The sequence below is a fragment of the Schistocerca nitens genome, chromosome 1 (genome assembly GCF_023898315.1).
Source record: "Schistocerca nitens isolate TAMUIC-IGC-003100 chromosome 1, iqSchNite1.1, whole genome shotgun sequence".
NCBI classification, from domain to species: Eukaryota; Metazoa; Arthropoda; class Insecta; order Orthoptera; family Acrididae; genus Schistocerca; species Schistocerca nitens.
In genome coordinates, this window is record NC_064614.1 from 694136812 (window position 1) to 694156993 (window position 20182).

Consider the following 20182-nt stretch of genomic DNA (forward strand, 5'->3'; position numbering starts at 1 on the left):
TCAGCATAGAGGTTAGTACACTTTCTTTTCTTTCTTTTTTTTTATTTTTTACTTTTTTATAGTACAAGGAGACAAGGAACATACTCATGTGGTGATTCAACATTAAAACAAAAGTGAGTCTGATGAATTTATGATCATAAATGCTGTCCACGACCCCCATAAACAAGAAATATTATTTTTTTTACAAATATGCACAACATTCAAAATAAAAATTGTTGGTGAATGTGTGATGGTTAAGATATATTCCTGTAACATTTTTCCCTGAATTATCTAATGTGGTGCAATACTACAGTCAGGGCCTGAATATGGATACCTTCATGGCTTTTGCGCAGTAAACTGAAACAGAAATAGGGTCTGAAATAGGGAGATGCGAGCGTCGCTAAGAATGTACAAGAAATCAGTCACTGGTGCGCAGTTAGGCAAATTTACACAGTACCTCCGATTTCTTTCACGAATCGTAAAATGTTAAATTTACGGTATAATGGTTTTTAGTAACCACTGACTGTACTTGCAATGGCGGCAGAACTTTGAATATTAAGTTTCCCACCTTCCTTCCTCTCTTACTCCCATCACAAATCGTCGTGAGACCTCATGGCTAAACCTATACATCCAACGTATGAGTCATGGTCGAACGAAGCTAGTAGTGATCAGGAAACCGTGTAGCACTTTACGAACCAAACATTGTCAACGAAAATTTCACCTAGCACCACGTTCGTTAGACATCACAACTTCGGAATCAGATTGTGTAAACAGTATTGTCGTGTAGCTCACCCTCCAGCTGGGTCTAGGGAAACCACTCTGGTAGCCGCCGATGCCACCACTATGGTTGCCTGCACATAGAGCGAAGTCAGTCGCGTATCATCGAAGCAGATGTCGATGAGCTTGACAAAACCGGTGGATAGCTCGAAGCCGATCTGCAGTAGCGGGTAGACGCCGGCAGAGGCGTCACAGGTCTGCTGTGCGTCACGTTGCGAGCTGTCGGGGAGGGAGCTGCACTTCAGGTCGCTCAACGCGTAGCTGCGCCCGTCCACCGAGAACGTCGTGCCGGACACGCACGTCGCTGTCGCCTGCACACGCGCAACACAGCGGTCTGCTTAGTATAAACCTCATATGGTTGATGTCTGTTGCAAAGACGAGTGTCACATCTCTGCGTTCCGAGTTCTCTTGTCGGTTAAAAAATTGAAACGTAGAGAAACATTAAACAGGCTGGGAAATGGAAGAAGTAGGGGTCAATTGTCGCCATAAGGTTCAAAATAATGTGCTGACAGTGCTAAGAAATGATGACCCTATTAACTACACTACTGGCCATTAAAATTGCTACACCACGAAGGTGACGTGCTACAGATGCGAAATTTAATCGACACGAAGAAGATTCTGTGATATGCAAATGAGTAGCTTCTCAGAGCATTCACACCAGGTTGGCGCCGGTGGCGACACCTACAACGTGCTGACATGAGGGAAGTTTCTATCCGATTTCTCATACACAAACAGCAGTTGACCGGCGCTGCCTGGTGAAACGTTGTTGTGATGCCTCGTTTAAGAAGGAGAAATGCGTACCATCACGTTTCCGACTTTGATAAAGGTCGGATTGTAGCCAATCGCGACTGCGGTTTATCGTATCGCGACATTGCTGCTCGCGTTGGTCGAGATCCAATGACTGCTAGCAGAATATGGAATCGGTGGGTACAGGAGGGTAATACGGAACGCCATACTGGATCCTAGCAGTCGAGATGACAGGCATCTTATCCGCATGGCTGTAACGGATCGTGCAACCACGTCTCGATCCGTGAGGCAACAGATGGGGACGTATGCAAGACAAAAACCATCTGCACGAACAGTTCGACTACGTTTGCAGCAACATGGACTATCAGCTCAGAGACCATGGCTGCGGTTACCCTTGAAGCTCCATCACAGACAGGAGCGCCTGCGATGGTGTACTCAACGACGAACCTGGATGCACGAATGGCAAAACGTCATTTTTTCGGATGAATCCAGGTTCTGTTTACAGCATCATGATGGTCGCGTCCGTGGTTGGCGTCAACGCGGTGAATGCACATTGGAAGCATGTATTCGTCATCGCCATACTGGAGTATCACCTGGCGTGATGGTATGAAGGTGCCATTGGTTACACTTCTCTGTCACCTCTTGTTCGCACTGACGGCACTTTGAACAGTGACGTTACATTTCAGATGCGTTACGAGCCATGGCTCTACCCTTCATTTGATCCCTGTAAAACCCTACATTTCACCAGGATAATGCACGACCGCATGTTGCAGGGCCTGTATGGGCCTTTCTGTATACAGAAAATGTTCGAGTGCTGCTGTGGCCAACACATTCTCCAAATCTCTCAGCCATTGAAAACGTCTGGTCAATGGTGGCCGAGCAACTGGCTCGTCACAATACGCCAGTCACTACTTGTTGTGTACATAGTTCCGCGTAGTGAGCGCGTACACAACTTTCCCAATAGAGCGCGCCCTGCTAAGCACAACAGCGCAGGCGCAGCGCTCGCCCGTCTCCGCACTACGAGATGGCGCTGTCTTAGAGACGGACCAAATTCTGCTTCCGCCGATCCGCTTATTAATATATAACGCAGCCAATGAGATTGCTGCTAACATAGAACCTTTTCTCCTCGCGGATCACACTCGTGCAGTGATACCTGAATGCGCGAGGTATTATAACAAGTGTACAGACCTCTGATTACTCAGTCTGCATTTGTCTGCACCATTCTGTACCAGTCTGCATTAGTCTGTACCAGTCTGCATTAGTCTGTACCAGTCTGCATTAGTCTGTACCAGTCTGCATTAGTCTGTACCAGTCTGCATTAGTCTGTACCAGTCTGCATTAGTCTGTACCAGTCTGCATTAGTCTGCATTAGTCTGTACCAGTCTGCATTAGTCTGTACCAGTCTGCATTAGTCTGTACCAGTCTGCATTAGTCTGTACCAGTCTGCATTAGTCTGTACCAGTCTGCATTAGTCTGTACCAGTCTGCATTAGTCTGTACCAGTCTATAGTCAAGTTTCAGTCTGCGGCTAATAAGATTATCATATTCCTGTACATAGGCATGAAGAGAAATGTATAGACACTTTGTCAAGTATCAGAGATATGTGAGAATAAGATTAACGTACCAAGACCAAAGGAACTTCAGATTGTCCATTGTAAACAGCATCCAGAATCAAGTTATGAAATATCTATGCCTTTTTATTATTTTACTAAATGTGTGTGAAAATTAATCAAGTTCTGTTTAAAGTTGGTCACCGTCAATCTGCTACTCTAAGCGTGCAAGTGGCATTTCTATCGTCTGACCTAACGGCAGAAGATAAACACGCCACGATAAGACCACGAGACATATTGCTGACACTCGCTTACTTCGTTAGAGCGACAAGTCAAATAATCTGATGGTGTGTGTACCGAAGGTCTTACAGTACACACACCACACTACTCTTGATGCACTGTGGAATCGTGTTAAAGCTGCATGGGCAGCTGTACCTGTACACGCCATCCAAGCTCTGTTTGACTCAATGCCCAGGAGTATCAAGGCCGTTATTACAGCTAGAGGTGGTTGTTTTGGGTACTGATTTCTCAGGATCTATGCACCCAAACTGAATGAAAATGTAATCACATGTCAGTTAAAGTATAATATATTTGTCCAATACCCAATTATCATCTGTATTTCTTCTTGGTGTAGCAATTTTAATGGCCAGTAGTGTATTTACATGTTGCAAGACAATGGTGATCAGTACGTACACAACTTATCAAAACGGAACGTACTATAAATTACGTATCCTAACATGTCTCATTCACTTCATCCGACGTCATTGCTGGTAGCCTTTCTGCAACCTGAGCAGCCTCTTTCAGTACCAATATCGGCAGCTGAAATGAATAGACGAAAAAAAATTCGTTTTAACAAAGCCACGTAAAATGTGTAAGCATCTCATTAATCATTGACAATCTGAATGTGTAGGGGCGACCTTCTAGTAACAGAAACAGGGAAAATCGATATGCCAACGCAACATTTCTATGAGGAAGAATAGATGTGCTGATGCGAACACCCATAAAGCTATACTATGAGTAGAGAATCATTTTTGGTTTCGGATTTTGATGTGTTGTTTTGATGCTTTTGTATCCCCTGCGTATCTCCTTTGCCCTTAACTTTGTCCTTATAACAACAATACAACGAACTGTGCTGCATGCCTTATGGAGAAGCACTTAGCATCTCTATCTGACGGATCGCCAGTTCAAACCCCGTCACCAGCAATTCTTTATAATTTAGTATTTATCATTTCTAAAAGAACATGATTTGGTATGTAGGAAATCCACAACTCAGAAACACCAGAAATTAATTTAATGAGACCCACTCCAGTTGTATTAATGTTTCTTCCAATCTACTACCAGTCGTCATTGGCGTTCATAGCTGGCGGACACTTGCCCCCTAGGATGCAGTGATTTGTAGCCCTTTGGTCTGACGACGTATTTATGCATGGCCAAATACAATAATTGTATACACTTGAAAATGGGGTTTTAATATCCCGAAACCGACTGTCGATTTAATAAATCATTAGTGCAAATGAAGTGAAATCTTTAAACTAATCATTTCTGAAAGTATCTCGAAACTCCTTCGTTTGTAACGTTTATATATTCTGGAATATTCTATGTATAAATAGCAGCATTCTCGGTCTAGGTGACCAGATCTGTTTTGGCTGTATCTGAGTCCACAGATGTGACAAATTAAGAGAAAATTGTATGAAATAGTCACCAAGGAACTTGAAAATTTATGTCATGCAAAATCTGGAAGGTATAGTCTCCAACCATCGTTTGATATGCCGAGTTACAGATGACATTTTTTTTTGTTTCCGTTTTTCAACATTGTAATGTTTTTAATGCAGAGATCTCAATATGGTTTGTAATTCCGAGATTCATATTTTTTTACCTACTTGTGAGATTGTTATCAGTCATAGGTTTGCTAATCAATCGTAGCACAGGGTTAGCCTAAATGATTCTTTGTGTTTCGAAGCACTGACTATTAACAAGTATATGACCTACATAGACGTGTGGTACATGAAAGAAACATACACTCATCGAGTTTAAATATCTCGCCTAGTGGCTCGCGTGCACGCTAGATGGCAGGCCTGTGACGGCAATGCAGCAAAACAAGTTTTGTGTGTTAGATTATGCGACATGTTCGTCAATTACGAAAGTTTAAAGTACATTCGCACGGAAATACAGAAAAGTTGCACCTAGTCACCAGAAAAATTGTGTGTTGATTTCGCCATTTTCATGATTTTGGTTGTCTGTGTAAAGGGAAAAGCTCGGGGCGACCACGTGTCTCAGAGGAAATCTTGGAGCGCGTCAGGCAGAGCTTTACATACATGAAGATGGTATCTATTCTTTCGGACATGTCCGAAAGAACAGATACCATCGGTGACCTTGTAGCTCGTTAGAATGGATTTACAATTAAATCAATACAATGAAATGAATACTCTTAGCTGCATACAAAAGTTGATATACGTCAACGGAGACAGTTGAAAATGTGTACCCCGACCGGGACTCGAACCCGGGATCTCCTGCTTACATGGTAGATGCTCTACCCATCTTTTATTTTTATTTTATTTTGTTCTATACTGTTCGTTCAATTTGTTCGTGGCGGACGTCCGATGACAGTTGGTCAGGTTGTTCGTTGATCCGTTCACTCAGTTTTTTTATTACAGAGGGTAGCTAAACCCTATCCATCTGAGCTACCTAGGACACAGAGGATAGTGCGACTGCAGTGACTTATCTCTGGCATGCCTCCCGTGAGACCCACATTCCCAACTTATTGTCCGGCACTATATTCGTTGTGCCCCTGCCCATTACACTCATTACTCGCGGCTTTACCGATTTCCGTAAAAGTTCGAGCAATGTGTGTGCATCCGCGCAGAAGATGGCCGGTGAGCCTTATATATATATATATATATATATATATATATATATATATATATATATATATATGAAGATGGTATCTGTTCCTTCGGACCAAATTGCAGGCATTAAGGTATTACCTCTCACCACAGACGACGCAATGTCCTACTTAAGACCGAGAACAGCGGCGTTTGCATAGAGTTGGCAGTGCTAACAGACAAGCAACACTGCGTGAAATAACCGTGGAAATCAATGTGGGACGTACGACGAATGTATCTCTTAGTACAATGCGACGAAATTTGACGTTAATATTCTAAGGCAGCAGACGACCGATACGAGTGTCTTTGCGAATCGCACGATATCGTCTGCAGCGCCTCTCCTGGGTTTCTGACCATATAGGTTGGACCCTAGACGACTGGAAAACCGTGGCCCTCTCGGATGAGTCCCTATTTCTGTTCGTAAGAGCCGATGGTAAGGTACGAGTGTGATGCAGACCCCACGAAGCCATGGACTCAAGTTGTCAACAAGGAACTGTGCAAGCTGGTTGCGTCTCCATAATGGTGTGGGCTGTATTTACATGGAATGAACTGGGTCCTCTGGTCCAAATGAATGGATAATTGACTGGATATAGTTATGTCCGGCTACTTGTAGACTATTTGTAGCCATTCATGGACTTCATATTCCCAAACAACGATGGAATTTTTGTGGATGACAATGAACCATATCATCGGGCAACAGTTATTCACGACTGGTTTGAGGAAAATTCTGGTCAGTTCGAGCAAATGATTTGGTCATTCATCGAACTTTTAAGGGATATAATCAAGACGTCCATTCGAGTACAAAATCCTGTATCGACAACATTTTGAGGATTATGGACAACTATAGAGATTGCATGGTGCAATATTTCTGCAGGGGACTTTCAGCGACTTGTTGAATCCATGGCAAGTCGAGTTGCTGCACAACGCCTGGAAAAATGAAGTCCGGTACAAAACACGATATTATAAGGTATCCCATCCATGACTTTTGTCACTTCAGTGCATGTTAAGGACAAAGTGCATGTATTCCCCCCCCCCCCACCCCCACCCCCTCCCCCCAATACGAACCATGCTGGAAGAACTGGAGGAACGCATCATTGATGCTGTGACGGACATTGACGGAAACATACTAACGAACATATGGACGGAACTGGATTACAATTTGGATGTGTGCCAGGTGACCAAGGGCGCACACATTGACCGTTTGTAAAATTTATTGCCGGCCGCTGGTGGCCGAGCGGTTCTGGCGCTATAGTCTGGAACCGCGCGACCGCTACGGTCGCAGGTTCGAATCCTGCCTCGGGCATGGATGTGTGTGTTGTCCTTAGGTTAGTTAGGTTTAAGTAGTTCTAAGTTCTAGGGGACTTATGACCTCAGCAGTTGAGTCCCATAGTGCTCAGAGCCATTTGAACCATTTTTTAAAATTTACCAGGCAATTGGTAAGTGTATCTACCTTTTCGTGTGTCATCCGTCTTTGTACATTGTATCTACACAGTGCTGTGAACTCTGATGAATCGTTTAGGCTAATCCTGTACATGTCTCAACTGTACATCGACTGTTAAAACTCGCTTTGAAGGTAAGTGAAACACAACTGAACTGCATAGGAACATTAATGAAGTGATTCGTTGACTCTTTTTACGACGCAAATCTGGGTTAATGTTGCATCCTGAGTGTCAATTACACCAGGAATCATTTACAGGAAGTAGGGCGAAGAGCAAGGCTGCTAGTTGCCCAGCTTCCACCTCAGCTCATCACGAAGCCCACCATGTGAGTGAAGCTACTGGAGTGGACAAATGAGTGAAGCAGTATTTAGTGACTCTTTTAGTGTCAGTGACGTGATTTGAGAATCCACAATATATAAAGAGAACAGTATCCACTGGTATGTTTCTCAGTGCCACACTTTGGGGTGGAAAGCCATAGCACATAATTGACTGTTCTTATCTAGCAATAAGTGATAGAAACTTGGACAGTGCAGCGTACATCCAAGATACGAGGGTTGTCCAGAAAGTAAGTTCCGATCGGTCGCTAAATGGACACCACAGTGAAAACCTGATGAACCTTTGCACAGATGTGTTGGGTAGTGTCTCTAGTATGACAGTCGATCGCATCGAGACGCTCTTTTCAGTTGTGAGCGCATTGTGAGCGAGTTAAGCTGCCTAGAACAACGATGTCGCCCGCCAAGTAGGAGGGCCCATTGAGAGGCTTCGCCTTAATGAATGCAGCCCACCTGACACAACTGCCACACATTCCTTCTTCATAGAAATTCTCAGCCGCACTCTTCAGGGGCAGTGAAGACGCTCCTACAGCCTTTTCGATGGGAACTGTTCAATCACCCACAACACAGCCCTAATTGGCTTGTCATGAGTATCATCTCTGTTCACATGAAACGCTGGATACAAAGACAACACTTGGGCGCAGGCTACGCGCTATAGACCAGTGTATGACGATGGTGTTGGAAATTTGGTATAACAGTCCGACAAATGTCAAAGTCGGAGCGGTGACTATGTAGAGAAGTACCTGGAAAGTGTAGCTAACTCTTGCAAATAAAATGTTCTGAGTTTCACTATGGTTTCCATTCAGCGAGCGATCGGAACTTACTTTCTGGACAACCCTCGTATCATCCAACACATTCTGTTACCGAAGCTATAATGTCAAGGCAACGTTCTGTGAGCTAGATAATTCCCACGCAGACTCTTGTCCCTTTATCTGTTGTGTGCTCTTTTAGATAATTGTAGGCTTCCATGTCCGACTTGATTATCAGGCCAACTGCTCAATGAAGACGTTTGGGATATGATGGTATTACGTCTGATTCACTGACTAGGAGGAACAACATGTGAAAGTAACATCGAAGAATGTCTCCTACATGAGACTTGACTTGTTATGTATCGGTCTTCCTCCAGTTGCAACATAACTTTTTTTTGTTTAATATCGTGGTTTTATGTGGCTATTTTCGTCTTACTTTTTCTCCTCAAGTCGCTTGTTATTGACTAAGGGCTCAGCTGAACATTTTGATCTCTGGCACCGTCTCGTTTTCAGCCGTCTTGAAATGAAGGAAAATAGTGAGTGATAGATGCTGACTGGCTTCTCGTGCGAGTTGTGAAGCTGAGCGGGCACAAAATGGACAGCGCTCACGTTTATGTGACAGATCTGCCAAAATAAACTGAGAATCTCAGTATATGTTGGAGTGTACTTTATTAATTATTGATCTATTTAATTATTTTACATCTATGTTTAAGAAAGACAGAGGAGTAGGGCAATACAAACTAAACAACAGAAAACTAACAGCAAAAATCATATAAGAGATATCACTATGATCATTTCCAAGTAAGATTACTGGAATGCGTAGCGGGCTTAGTAGAACATAAATCGTCGTCGAAGATGATCAGTGAACAAAACAAAGGTATTATACTGTGGCTATTCTTGTGCTGCATACGAAGTGCCATAGAGAAATTTCCTAACCTATGTCTGCTATAAGTTTACAAAAAAAATTTTAAAAAATGAGTATGTAAATAAAGAAATTACAAGCAAACATGAAATTAATAAAAGATGGATTTCTAAATGCAGAGAATAAATTATCATTGAAATAGGGACAACGAAAAGAAAAACATGTTATCATAGCGCGAGAAAAGGAACAATAAGCGCTTATGACCTTTGAAGACTTTTTTTCCAATAAAAGTTAATAATAACTTTCTGAAGTTGCACTTTACGTAAGACGAGAAAAAATTATCATTTTCTTTCACCTTACACTTCTGTAATTATTATATCACTGTGCCTCCCTTTTCAACATTCTCGACTGTCGTTGGTGAAAGAGCGTCACCTATATTACTAAACTGTTATCCTGGAACCCAACACCAATTGCAGATTTCCCTTTTAATGGCTTACAGGGGCAACAAAAATTTGATTTTCTATACTTCACATAATTACTGACCGGACTTTTGTAGAATGTGCGAGAAAGCTGGTGAGTGTATCTATCTTTTCACGTATTACCCGCCTTTGTACGTTCGGTTATATACTTGTAAATAAGCAATACTTTGAAACCCGTTGAATCATTTTCGCTAATCCTGTACATTTATCAGATGTATATTAACTGTTAAAGTTCGCCGCGGGGGATTAGCCGAGCGGTCTAAGGCGCTGCAGTCTTGGACTGTGCGGCTGATCCCGGCGGAGGTTCGAGTCCTCCCTCGGGCATGGGTGTGTGTGTTTGTCCTTAGGATAATTTAGGTTAAGTAGTGTGTAAGCTTAGGGACTGATGACCCTAGCAGTTAAGTCCCATAAGATTTCACACACACATGTTAAAGTTCACTTTGAAGGTAAATGAAAGCAACGCAAATCCGAATTAATTAATGTAGTCATTAAGAGGTACAATCGCGTGTTAAAAGTTTAACACAACACGACAAGTGTTACGCTCAGAAACTGTGTTTTTGTCTTGAGCCAGCGTAATTAACGACGCTCAGATTCAACCAGTATTTGAGAACGACAGCACTTAGCGACTTCCAACAAATTTCACACATAATTTACAGAACTTTTTCCCGCTGACTACCCCTACAAAATGATGCAAGGAAGAAACTGTCACTCACTACGTTTTCGCTGTTCATACAAACTTCAGCATGACGCATGACGTTTTAATTTATTGCTTCTTTATTACCAACAATATTCGCAATACACTTCTCAGATAGTATCCACATATAGCACTGAAAGAACCTGCAAAATTATGTCATTGTATGACACGCATTTCAGTTAAAATGATCTCATAAGAATTTAGATACGTTAAAAACTAGCTTTTGCTTAAAATGGAGCGCAAATTACACAGGCTTTACTCATCCAATGTTTCATAATGAGAGCACTTGGCGACTCCTAACAAAACAGGCATAATTTCAAAACTTTCCTAAAAATTTTCTCGCTTACATACTTAAAGTCAAATACACCGTAAGATTAAAAAAAAAAAAGACTCACTGCTAAGGAATCATCCTAAGGGGACGGAAATCAGTAGATGTGATGTACATCTACAGACAAGAAAATAGAGCCGTGTTGCGGCTCGCGTTGTTGCTGTTTGTAGGTTTCCGCCCTCTGTTGGAGGCCAGCCGGTATCGTTTAGTTGGCATGGTTGTGGTTGTTTGTCTTCTTCTCGTGTTGACTGACGCCACTCGGTTTCACAAGCGCTGCCTGGCCGCTAGTGGCAGCAACGGCAGTTATCGATATGTAGTAACTGTTGCCCTATCTTTGGGGCGACGTCGTTATTTTGCTGGGTCGTGTGAGTGGCAAGTTCGGTTGGGGACTCAGGAGGGGCCAGGTCCGTGCAGTGCGGGAACACGCCAGGACCGCTGACGGCATGCATGGACTGCCGGATGGAAGGGATGTGGTCACGAGGGTGCACGAATTCGTCGTAAACCGGATCCAGCAAGCTTTAAGATGAGTGCATTTCAATCCAAGTAGAGAAATTTCCATCATTATGATATCTCGCGATTCTCCAGCGACCTGGGTTCGTGTTTCTGCTCTTAGTGTCGCCGAGGCAAAGAGCAGCGAGTGGAGTGGTTTCTGCTCTGGTGGTAGTGGTTCCTTTCTCGTTCCGGGCGCTCTAAACACTGTATTCTGGGGACGTAGTGCAGAACGCCAGTTCCGGCTTTGGCGTATTGGCTCAAAATGGCTCTGAGCACTATGGGACTTAACTTTTAAGGTCATCAGTCCCCTAGAACTTAGAACTACTTAAAACTAACTAACCTAAGGGCATCACACACATCCATGCCAGAGACAGGATTCGAACCTGCGACTGTAGCGGTCACGCGGTTCCAGACTGTAGTGCCTAGAACCACTCGGCCACCCCAGCCGGCTTGGCGTATTGTCCCATCGTTGCATTTAGTTTATCGGACGTCAGGTAGCTTCAGCAAGACTATCATTAGTCATTCGTTAGACTGGCACTACTCTGAGGTACCATCTTGTGAAGTGAATGCAACACTTGGCTGCCTATCTCATCGCTCGCGGAAATGTTAGTTGCCGGACCGTCTCAAGAGGTCAAGTAGTGGAGCATTGTCTGAATCAGTTGCTCGTTTTTTTAATCAACTTTTGCTATTGTGTTTGCTGTTTTACAGCAGGTTTCCAGTTCTTTTTAATATTATTGCCGTTCCTGGCTTGTAAGGCCTTCAGCCGTGATTGTGGTCATTTGCCTTAAAATTTTTATTTGGTATTTGTATTTTAGCAGTAAGCCTTAAAACCTTATTTACTGCCATTCTTGGCGTCTGATGCCAACTGCTGTGTTTGTGGCGACTTGCCTTTAATATTTCAATATCTGTAATTTGTAAGTTGCAGCGAGTTTTAAACAATTCTTAATTTATTGCCATTCCTGGCGGATAAGGCCTTCTGCCCAGATCACAGTGGCTTGTTCTTAAAACATTATCTGTTGTATCTGTATTTAATGGTGATTTGCTAAATTGTAACTCACTGAAAACACTATTATTTACGCTGTTGTTTATTCCTTCATTAATGACGTGCGGTATTTTTTATTTATTGTTGAGTCTGGAATGACTGGTTTAAAATAAATTGTGTGTAATTGTAAAAGGCAACCAATAGTAACTGATTACTACCCTGTCCACAATCGTAACCGAATCCTGCCTTTCCTTGACTAGTATTAGGTTTCACAAATGATTCCAACTTTAGAAAAATTGGAGGATTTATTCGAGAGAAAGAGCTTCACGAATTTAGCAAATCGATAGAGCCCTTTGCAAGCAGAGCCCTTTGCAAGCAGTTATTCGAAATGACGTTGACTGGCAGAGTTGTAGGATGTCGTTCTCAGAGTATTGTGCCAAATTCTATCCAACTGATACGGTAGAGCGTCAAAGTGCCGAGTTGTTGTCGGACCGTATGGCTGGTGATAGTCAGGCTAGTATCCCACCGGCGTCCAGGGCGCCTTCAGATACGTATTTGCCAGTGATCGGGGCTCATTTCGAAGCGAGACTCCTGACAGAAGACAATTAGACTGCAGGCAATGAGATTCAAAGCCGAGAAGGTGTCTGGAGACGCCTCGAAGAGCGGTGGGATATCAACCTGACTATCACCTGCCATCTGACCCAATATCCAGTAATGATGGTCTGGGGTGCCATTTCTTCTCGTAATAGGACCCCCTTTGGTAATCATCCGCTGCACTCTTACAGCACAGTCGTACGTTGACGATATTCTACGCCCTGTTTCGTTATCCTCCATGGCAAGCCATCCTGAGCTTATGTTTCAGCAAGACAATGAACGTCCACACGCGTCGAGAGTTTCTATTGCTTGTCTTCGAGCTTGCTAAATCCTGCATTTTTCCAGCAAAGTCGCCGAATCTTTCCCGATTGAAAACGTTTGGAGCGTTATGGTCAGGGCCCTCTAACCATCTAGGGTTGACGATCTAACGCACAAACTGCACAAAATTTGGCACGATATGCTTCCGGAGGATATACGAGAACTCCATCAATCAAAGCCAAGCCAAATAGCTGCTTGCATAAGGGCCAGAGGTGGACCAATGCGGTTTTGACCTGCTCGACTTGAGAAGCACTTTCTCTCGAATAAATCATTCATTTTTTTCTGAAATTGTAATCATTTATTTGCCTGCACAAAAACATGTACATCTGCCGATTTCCGTCCCATTCGGATAATTGCTTCGAGATGAATCTTTTTTTTTCTTATTCTTAGAGTCTATTTGAAATTTTAACTCATTTGTAATCACACGTTTGAAGTTGTTTTACAGATGGGAGTTCGATTCTTTAACGAATCGGTGTTTACGGTTACCATAAGAAAATAGGCGTTTCGATTTCTTGCTAGAATGTAAATGTTACTGATAAAGCTCGTATCTTGACGTGCAGCCACCTGCTGAAAACCTGATTACTGTACTAGAACCGGGCACGTGATGTAGCGGGTGTCCACGCGGTGTAACTGGGTTGTAACGCGCTCGCCGCCTCACCTCTGCGACGCCCAGCGCCGTGAGGACGTTGCCGGCGCCCGTGCAGGCGAGGTTGAGTTGGTCGCCCTCCTGCAGCGTCAGCAGCTCGCTGGACACCTCCGGCTCCCAGAAGCCCTTCGCGTCGGCGCTGCCGCCCGGCAACAGGAACAGTGGCTGCGGGTCTGGGAACGCCGACTCGTCGTTGATGTCCACCGAGCAGCCTCCAGCTCGTTCTGGTGCATTGGAGAGGCTCGTCATTCAAAGGAAAACTAACTGGAATATTTACTGGCTAGATTGTAAAAATACACATAGAAATCGGCTGTATTTTTTTATTGTACGGGGTGGACATTATTGATAGTGGCGGTACTCTGAAAATATACACAGAAACCGATCATATCTTTTCATTTGTAGAGGGTGGACAGAAAATACCTCCCTTTTTTATTAACAGAGCCACGGAGGTTCGATGCTCTATGGAGACAGTACCATGGCGCTGGCTGTATCAACTTTGTACTAGCCCGAATTACTTGACGAATCGTAGTGAACACATCCCCACAGTTATTTGTTGTGACGTGTTGTTGTGACGGTACACTTATCCTAACAAAAAAATGGCTCTGAGCACTATGGGACTTAACTTCTGAGGTCATCAGTCCCCTAGAACTTAGAACTACCTAAACCTAACTAACCTAAGGACATCACACACATCCATGCCCGAGGCAGGATTCGAACCTGCGACCGTAGCGATCGCTCGGTTCCAGACTGTAGCGCCTAGAACCGCTCGGCCACACCGGCCAGCTACTTATCCTAACAGAAAATCTTCATAAATGTAACACACATAAATGTAACATACATGTACTTGGTATGTCGGTGAAAATTTGTCTTCAATTTTTTTTACATATTCTTACTTTTTACATAATGAAAGAACAGAACAATGAATAATGTTTTCTCTAAATTTTAATAAGTGAGATGAAAAGGTCAGTCTCGCAAACGTTCATCTTCAGATTAATGGATTTACACATTGCTTATTTAAATTACTTTTTATCTTTGTATACCACTCTGTGGTTCTTTGTGGATTTCGTCTTTTTTTAAGGTGTCGTTAAAAGATGGTATAGAAACATGAGCATGTTCCTTCTCAGATTCAAGGCTTCCATGCCACTGGAATGTCTAACACCAAAAATGGCTTAAAAACTGGGTGTTGATTCAAAAATCGTTAGACAATATGTTAATAGAGCTTTTGGTAATGTTAGTGACAGAAACAGGGTGAAACAGAGTTGGATGACTGACAAAACTCACAACAAACACTAAAGCAATATCATACAGTATAAAATTAGCGTCTGTACTTGGGCAGTTTACAATCGTCTGTGTTTCTCAGATGACTACCAGCAAAGGCAAAAGACCAGCGGCAGGACAACTGTAAGAGACTTTGTTCGTAGAAAATCCTCCGGAAAACATGTCTATGTCCAACCAAAAAAGATCATGCTGTCAGAAAAATATTGATGATCGTCAAGCGTTATGTGGAACGCCTGATGGTTTCTGCGATGGCAGTCCTGAAGGGAAGAAGAAAAGGACGCACCTTTCGGCTACAGACGAGTCTCCAGTAGAGCTTTATCCAAGCTCAACAAATAAAATGCCCAAATCCGTAGAAATCAACCACAGAAAATTTCCGCAGCACACAGAAGAAAACAAGGATTGAAGATAATTTTGGCTGGTGGCATCTGTGACTACGACAAAATTGAAATGCATATTGTTGACACAAAATGGGCCATCAGCGGTGACTACTATCAGAAAAGGATGGTTCCTGTCTATATTTAAGCAGTCCTTAATGATCTTTTCCCTTATCCAGACAATGCTGTTCGCATGCAAGATGAAGCAACATCTCACAGTCAAACCAACGATTGTGATTCTAAAGATAACATTCCCTGTTGCTGGGGCTGACTGTCCTGGAAACAGTCCAGACGTAAACTCAGTAGGGTACCTGTGGGCCAGACTACAGCATACAATCTCCCAAGAAGCAATAGAGAATAGCGTATTTCACGTGTTCACTAGAAATGGACTCCATCACCACTGAATATGATGATGTTTGGTTTGTGGACCGATGAACTGCGCGGTCATCAGCTCCTGTACAAAGTCCCACCTTTTACACGGTCCAATTTTTTTATACAATCCAATCGAGCCACAGTCACGGATGATGATGATGATGATGATGAAATGATGATGACACAAACATCCAGTCCCCGGGCAGAGAAAATCCCCAACTTGGCCGGGAATCGAACCCTGGACCCCATGATCCAGAGGCAGCAACGCTAGCCACTACACCACGAGCTGCGGACCATCACCACTAAAGAGACAGGAGTGCCCGTAGAAAGTTTTGCCAGACTAGTTGAAGAATGTCTTCATAATCTTGGACGCATTACAAAATACTGAAAAACTGACAGATGACTAACCGTATCGTTCATTCAAATGTAGAAGCGTGTTTCTGGTAAATAGTTCTGTGTAGCAAAAAAATTATAAAAAATGCTTGAGGCAAAAACTTTCAGTCCACCTTGTAAGGCCGCGCGGGGTAGCCGTGGGTCTAAGGCGCCTCGTCACGGTTCGCGCGGCTCTCCCCGTCAGACGTTCGAGCCCTCTCTCGGTGATGGGTGTGTGTGTTGTCCTTAGCGTAAGTTAGTTTAATTACTGTGTAGGCCTAGGGACCAATGAACTCAGCAGTTTGGTCCCATAGAGTCTTACCACAAAAAAAAAAAAAAATCACGCTTTGTAGGTCCTCAACCAATAGAAATTTACTGCCAGACAACACTACGCCACATTTGTTTGATTTTATAAGGTGCTTTCATTTGCTGTTCTCATATTATTCAGCCTTCAAGGTGCGACGTTACTTTCTCATGTCAGTAATCTGTACTGTTTCATTTTCGCCGCTATTTCATGGTTATTTTATGGAGAGTATTGGACATGTGGGCTTGGGAAGTAAACTTTGTCTTTTTGTCACTGGAATGGTACATCCAAATGTGGTTTCAGGCTCCTACTGTCGACAGAGGGCAGTCAGTGGATCTCATTATGAGAGGCGAGCTTCCCCATGGAGATGTGGAAGTCAGGCTGCAGCCAGCTTCGTGCTTTTGTGGACAGAGATGGCACCTGGCCTAGCTGAGGACAGGGGACATCGTGCCACCACTGCCGTCCCCGGAGAATAATTGAATATGACATTTTTGCCTTTTCTGCACAAACACCGAGGTTGAACTGCCACAGCGGCGTCTGTCTGGCGTTAAGAAAGACGAATGAAGTCGCCCGCCATCATGCTTGTTTTCAACAAGCCGAAAAACTGAGGAGACATTGTTCTACACGAAACCAAATCTCTTGTTACTTAGTATACATTTTGCACGCCAAAAGTGTCGGTTAGTTGTACGATTTAGGGGTGGGGGTGGGGGGACCAAACAGTGCGAGGTCATGGGTCCCATTCTATTAGGGAAGAATGGGGAAGGAAGTCGGCCGTGCTCTTTCAATGGAACCACTTCGGCATTTGCCTGAAGCGATTTAGGGAAATTACGGAAAACCTAAATCAGGATGGCCGGACGCGGGTTTGAACAGTCGACCTCCCAAACGCAAGTCACGTGTGCTAACCACTGCACCACCTCGCTTGGAGCCAAGACTGGGTAGTTTCTGCTGTGTTGCCCTATTTATTCATGACATAAGCGATATTCTCGTCCGTCACTTACCAATAGCGTTGAGTTTTTAAAGGTAGAGAATTGAGTAGAGAGAAGTAAGTTTCAAGGCATTCGTGTTCCACCCACCACCTGGTGGTGGTGGGTGCACATTTTTGCTGATTTTAGGGCAATGCAATTTTCGTAATCTGTGGTAGTGCAATTCATATTCCAAGCAGCTCACAAATTACTCGTTCTGGCACATAACGTCAGATACCCATCTGATTACAGTTTGTAATTTTGTCTCATTAACATGGAGTTTGCGAGCTACCCAGATAAGGATAAATTGTTGCGTTTGTCCTCACAATTGTAATGTCATTATGAGTGAATTCAATCTAGGTTACTTACAAAACTTTGCTCTCCTTTAAATAACTGTGTACTGTGTGTTGTGTCCACTAATGAGAGTAAATAAAATGTATTACTTCAAGAATTGATTTAACAAGATCCATTAAGTTATGCTACAACTTTTCCATGGTTAGGCGACCCACTAATAATAGTATTAATAATAATAATAATAATAATAATAATAACTGGCAGCAACAAATCAACAACTCAACCAATTACTAAAGATAACAGAAGTATTCAGCAATGATATAAATATGGCTTTTGGAACAGACAAATGTAAGAAAAATAGCATAGTCAAGGGAAAACATTCTAAACAGGAATATTACATATTGGATAACCACAGCGACTGCATAGAAGCGATGGAAAAAACAGATGCCTATAAATATCTAGGATACAGACAAAAAATAGGAATAGATAATACAAATTTAAAGAAGAACTAAAAGAAAAATATAGACAAAGACTAACAAAAATACTGAAAACAGAATTGACAGCTAGAAACAAGACAAAAGCTATAAATACAGGGCTATTACAAATGATTGAAGCGATTTCATAAATTCACTGTAGCTCCATTCATTGACATATGGTCACGACACACTACAGATACGTAGAAAAACGCATAAAGTTTTGTTCGGCTGAAGCCGCACTTCATGTTTCTGCCGCCAGAGCGCTCGAGAGCGCAGTGAGACAAAATGGCGACAGGAGCCGAGAAAGCGTATGTCGTGCTTGAAATGCACTCACATCAGTCAGTCATAACAGTGCAACGACACTTCAGGACGAAGTTCAACAAAGATCACTAAAGGGGCACATATCGAACATTTGTGAATGCCTAAAAAACTTTTTGAGTTTTTGTATGTGTGTGCAAAGCATTGTGAAAATATCTCAAATAATAAAGTTATTGTAGAGCTGTGAAATCGCTTCAATCATTTGTAATAACCCTGTACTTATGCTATACCAATATTGACCTACTCATTTGGAATAGTGAAATGGAGTAACACAGACCTAGAAGCACTCAATACACTTACACTATCACAATGCCACAAATATAGAATACATCACATACATTCAGCAACAGAAAGATTCACATTAAGCAGAAAGGAAGGAGGAAGGGGATTTATCGACATAAAAAACCTACATTATGGACAGGTAGACAATTTAAGAAAATTCTTTCTAGAACGAGCAGAAACTAGCAAAATACACAAAGCAATCACTCATATAAATACATCGGCTACACCACTGCAATTTCATAACCACTTCTACAACCCTTTAGATCACATAACATCAACAGATACGAAGAAAGTATACTGGAAAAAGAAATCACTACATGGCAAGCACCCGTATCATCTAACACAACCACACATCGATCAAGGTGCATCCAACACATGGCTAACAAAAGGCAATATATACAGTGAGACGGAAGGATTCATGATTGCAATACAGAATCAAACAATAAACACCAGATATTACAGCAAGCATATTATTAAAGATCCCAATACCACAACAGATAAATGCAGACTTTGCAAACAACAAATAGAAACAGTAGATCAAATAACAAGGGGATGTACAATACTAGCAAATACAGAATACCCCAGAAGACATGACAATGTAGCAAAAATAATACATCAACAACTTGCCATACAACATAAACTAATAAAACAACACGTTCCCACATACAAGTATGTACCACAAAATGTACTGGAGAATGATGAATACAAATTATACTGGAACAGAACCATTATAACAGATAAAACAACACCACATAACAAACCTGACATCATACTCACCAATAAAAAGAAGAAATCAACACAACTAATCGAAATATCCATACCCATTGCAACAAATATACAGAAGAAAACAGGAGAAAAAATTGAAAAATACATCCAACTGGCTGAGGAAGTCAAGGACATGTGGCATCAGGATGAAGTTGACATTATACCAATTATACTATCAACTACAGGAGTCATACCACACAATATCCACCAGTACATCAACGCAATACAGCTACATCCAAACATATATATACAACTACAGAAATCTGTAATTATTGATACATGTTCAATTACCCGAAAGTTCCTAAATGCAATGTAACATATACCGTACAGTTAAAAGGAAGTCACGCTTGATCAAGGTCCGCGTCACTTTCCATTTTTAACCAGACCTAAGGTCTGAGAAAGGAAAGAAGATGATAATAATAATAATAATAATAATAATAACTGTAACCTACTGCACACCTAAGCTTATTGTTCTCACTATGACGGTGTTATCGTTGTACACAGTGGCCAAATCCAACCATCACTCTCTTGTTATT

General features: G+C 42.4%; 1 protein-coding gene across 1 annotated transcript in view; it reads right to left on the reverse strand.

The window, feature by feature from the left end:
• LOC126195438 (uncharacterized) overlaps nt 1–20182 on the reverse strand; it is a 193033-nt gene that overhangs the window by 73227 nt on the left and 99624 nt on the right. The window contains exons 5-6 of the mRNA XM_049934092.1: nt 13862–14090; nt 772–1067 (exon numbers count right to left, since the gene is read on the reverse strand). Of these exons, the coding sequence (XP_049790049.1) occupies nt 772–1067; nt 13862–14090 (525 nt within the window). The remainder of the gene's footprint in view (nt 1–771; nt 1068–13861; nt 14091–20182) is intronic.